Raw genomic sequence first — 3,863 nt, forward strand, 5'->3', positions numbered from 1 at the left:
ACTTTAATCCAATGAATTTCTTTTAGATGAGTGTGTTTGTGGGTTTGTTTGTTTTTTTTTTTTGTGGGTTTGTTGGAAACAGAGAAAAAAGTGTTTGGATGAACAATTGCAAAAATGATTGTCGTACTAGAAGACTCTCCTTTCCCTTTATTGTTTCAACCAATTATTTAATTTGTCATTATTAACATTAATATGAATCATCAGTGTAAATATGCATTTGTGAATGTCTCCTGTTGTCAGATATCCTGTTTGGATCGTCCACTTTGACTCTTCACAACGTGAGTTATATTCTGTTAAATATCTAAACCTGTGAGTAAAGGAAACTGATATTCACACTGAGTAAAGCGCCAACAATAGTGATGTTGTTGCACCACAGTCATGTTTAATGTTTCTGGTTATTGGGAGTAGAGTGTTTGTTGTTTGCACCACTCAAAGCAACTTGATCACCAAAGTACAGAACCAAACAGGTTCCGTACTAAAGGGACGGATGGGGATTGAACCCATGATCTTTGGTTTACGAGACCAACGCCTTTCCACTTGGCCACCATGCCACCCATGCACAACTTTCTATACCGTAACATCACATTGCTCTTGAATTGTTCAATTAACGTTGATCAACATGTTATCCCAATAATAATTTATTGGGGTATTTTGCTCTTTCAGTCACTGGAAGGAAGATTTCCTATGTTGATGCAATTTATTATTTTGTATTGATGTACTTTTCCTGATTTCATCTGTACAGGTGTTCCACACACTAACTCCCATGACTGTAATGCTCTGATATTTTACATTTGTCCACTGGCTTGCTGAACATAAGGATTCCTCTGAAGTCATGAGTTTTTGGTCTTGTATATTGTTTACGCAGGTCTGAGGTTAACCAATCTTTAAATTTGAGAATATTTAATTTGATAAAAAGTGGATTTGATGGTTCTCTTGAAGTAGGAAAATATGTTCATTAACATTAATTGAAAAATTCAAGAGGAATGTGATATAACAGTAAAGATAAGCTTCAATAATATAATTGTTATCGTTATTATAAATATTATTATATTAATAAAAATAAGGTTTATTAATGAATAATTATTATTAGGAAAACATGTTGATTAACATTCATTAACGTCTTTAATTCTTTATTCTGCAAAACGGAAATACCAGGTCTACTCAGTCAACAAAAACAAGCTATAGACCTCCGTACGTTAAGACATTCAGCTCCACTTATTAAAACATTTGTGTGTTTTTGTACGTTTGAGCCTGAATGAATACTGTTCACGCTGTATGAATCAGAACCCCCCGAAATGAATTCAGACTTGTGTACCCAATTCTTCTTTTGAAGGTAATTAAATCATGCTGTACAATATGCCACCCTGGAAGAAGAACAGTTCTACCGAATAATAAAATGTCCCAAAGGTACCATGATATTCATGCCCACGATTAATGTATGCACACAAACACACAAACATATAAAACTAATAAATTAAATAAAAATCTGCGTTAATTTTAGTCAATGAAAACCCGACAAAGAATGTCATATAAAACATCACCCTGCAGAGAAAAACAATTAAACTGGGAGAGCATCACGGGCCATACGTAACCACTGCTGGTATCGCGAGAATTACGTCAAATGAGTCGTTTGATGACGGTGGCGGGAAAACCGCGGTGGCGGGCAATGCAGCGTGGTCAACACTAGACAGGGGGTGCTGTTGTGCAGATAATGCGCCACAAAAAATAATACTAAAATAAAATAAAATAAATAAGAAATAAGAAAGTAAAAATTGAATCGAGGTGAAATAACGCGATTGTTTTTTCTATTATGTTTCGGTTGGTGTGAAAATATAATGAAGCGTTATGTTATGTTTTACGGTTTTATAAAATCTGATGTGTGAAGTCCCAGAGGGGGGAGGGAGGAAAAAAAGACTGGAGGGGAGGGGGGTGCTGTGGACTTAATTATAACAGATTGGTGTGTACGTGGTCGTGTGTGTCGAGTAGGAGGTGGGAAAAAATACAATTTTAATAATTTCGCGAGTTTTAAAGCAGGTGAAAGCGGGCTGTAAGGTTAGCGTGCGCTGTGTTTTTACATGTCTCCTCAGCTCAGAGGGCCGCTGTTGTATAATTATAAGGGAAGCAGCAGCATCTCGTGGTGGTATTTGGAGCCCAGCAGGCGTGGAAAGAAAGTGCGTTGTTGTTAGTTGACACTGCTCATCATCCTCATCCGGCCTGCTGCGAAGCGAAGCCGGGAGCTGGAGTTTGAAACGGAGCGCTCACAATGGCGGTAAACCTGGATAAGGACGCATACTACCGCCGGATCAAGAGACTATACAGCAACTGGAAGGTAAAATAGATAAAATATAGTATAGGGGGAGTTTATGTGAGGCGTGTGTCCGCTCGGTGTGCTTTAGTGGAGAAAAGTGCAGCTGCTGGCGACAAGTTAGCCGCGTTTTTCTTGCCCGAGCGAGGGCACTGTTGTTAGGATGAGCGGTGATGTGTCCCTCGCTCAATACCAGGGCGAACACTGGACGCCACCTGAGCTCTTTTATTCCTTTTTATTTCACACACGAATCCAACCTTTGCACCACCCTTATTTTGTTTTGTTCTTGTCTCTACTGGCAGGCTGGTTGCCTCTGGTTAGCGCACCAAAATCGCCCCATTCACCACGCTAACTAGCGTGCTAGCATGTTAACTTTACTCCAAGCTAACTTATTAGCCGAGCAGCTAACTGTGTAATAAACTAGCCACTTCTGATTTAACACTTAAACTGAGATGAAGCCGTGCTGTGACTGTCGTCAGGCACATAGATGTGCCTGACAGGTGGCTAACTGCACCACTTGTTTACATTTACTGCCACTTCGCACTTGGCTGCATGCTAACATTAGCTGGCTAGTTAGCATGAAAGTAACGCCAGCATCCTGGTGACATGTGCAAGATGTCCAGAGCTGCTTTCTTTATTACCGCTCTCACCTTTGTTTGAGGATTCCTGCGTGAATTATTTTAATCTTAAGTACACTCTTTTCATAGGTTGAAGTACATTTTAAGAGCTGCTGGCTCTTGTTGCTGACTTTTCAGCTCATATTTGACCCCATGTCACGCTCTCAGGCTGCTTAACTGTTTCATGTGCATTGTAACTGCCATTTAAAGCCTCTAAAGCACCTTTAATGGGACTTAATATAATATAGCCGGATATCCTGAATGATAAACTGGATTAGCTTTGAGTTGTGTGGTTGTGCCACTACTTCCCCAAAGAACAAGTCCAGATGGAGTAGGAGCACCTCACTGTGGACCTCATTATATGCTCTTTATCATCTCATGCGTGACATCAAACTGTGTGTATGTTTGTGTTTTGCAGAAGGGAGAAGATGAGTTTGGCAAAGTCGACGCTATTGTGGTGTCTGTGGGGGTTGATGAGGAAATTGTGTATGCCAAATCCACAGCCATACAGGTAAGTGTGGAGCAGCACGTGAAAGGAAGGCAACACCTTTCTCTCTGTGCATTTAGGAAGGGAAATGGTTGTTGCAGAGTGACTGCAGTCAGTTTGAGCTATTCAAATAACTTCAATGAGTTGTTATTTTTATTTTTTGTGTTATGCTGCCATTGAGTATTTGAAACTTAATTTAACAAAATTGACTCATCTTGGTTGTGGCTTAAATCTCTTTTGTAGTTCCCTAAAGTCCTCAAGCATGTTGTATCTGTTATATCTTAGACAAACATTTTACAGAGCTGTTGCATCCTGTGCCTCCAGAAAAGCAAATGCAATATGCATCTACAATCAGCTGTCCTTGAGGGTTATTCAAGTAGAAAATTATTATTTAGCTCCAAAACAGTAAAACGCCACCAAATGCAGGAATTTACTCCCTCCTCCCCAATTCCCC

At 39.7% G+C, this 3,863-nt stretch overlaps 1 protein-coding gene and 1 non-coding gene across 3 annotated transcripts in view; one reads left to right on the forward strand and one right to left on the reverse strand.

Moving 5' to 3' along the window:
• Positions 1 to 479: 479 nt before the first annotated feature.
• trnat-cgu lies at positions 480 to 551 on the reverse strand. The gene has a single exon. It is a non-coding gene; the product is annotated as a tRNA-Thr (tRNA).
• A 1,376-nt stretch (positions 552 to 1,927) lies between these two features.
• supt16h (SPT16 homolog, facilitates chromatin remodeling subunit) overlaps positions 1,928 to 3,863 on the forward strand; it is a 14,973-nt gene continuing 13,037 nt past the window's right edge. For both annotated transcript variants that reach the window (XM_005949295.3, XM_005949297.3), the window contains exons 1-2: positions 1,928 to 2,329; positions 3,341 to 3,433. In XM_005949295.3, coding sequence (XP_005949357.1) covers positions 2,264 to 2,329; positions 3,341 to 3,433 — 159 coding nt within the window. In that variant the 5' untranslated portion in view covers positions 1,928 to 2,263. The remainder of the gene's footprint in view (positions 2,330 to 3,340; positions 3,434 to 3,863) is intronic.

Source organism: Haplochromis burtoni, unplaced genomic scaffold, assembly GCF_018398535.1.
Source record: "Haplochromis burtoni strain Fernald_Lab_line unplaced genomic scaffold, NCSU_Asbu1 Contig_648, whole genome shotgun sequence".
NCBI classification, from domain to species: domain Eukaryota; kingdom Metazoa; phylum Chordata; class Actinopteri; order Cichliformes; family Cichlidae; genus Haplochromis; species Haplochromis burtoni.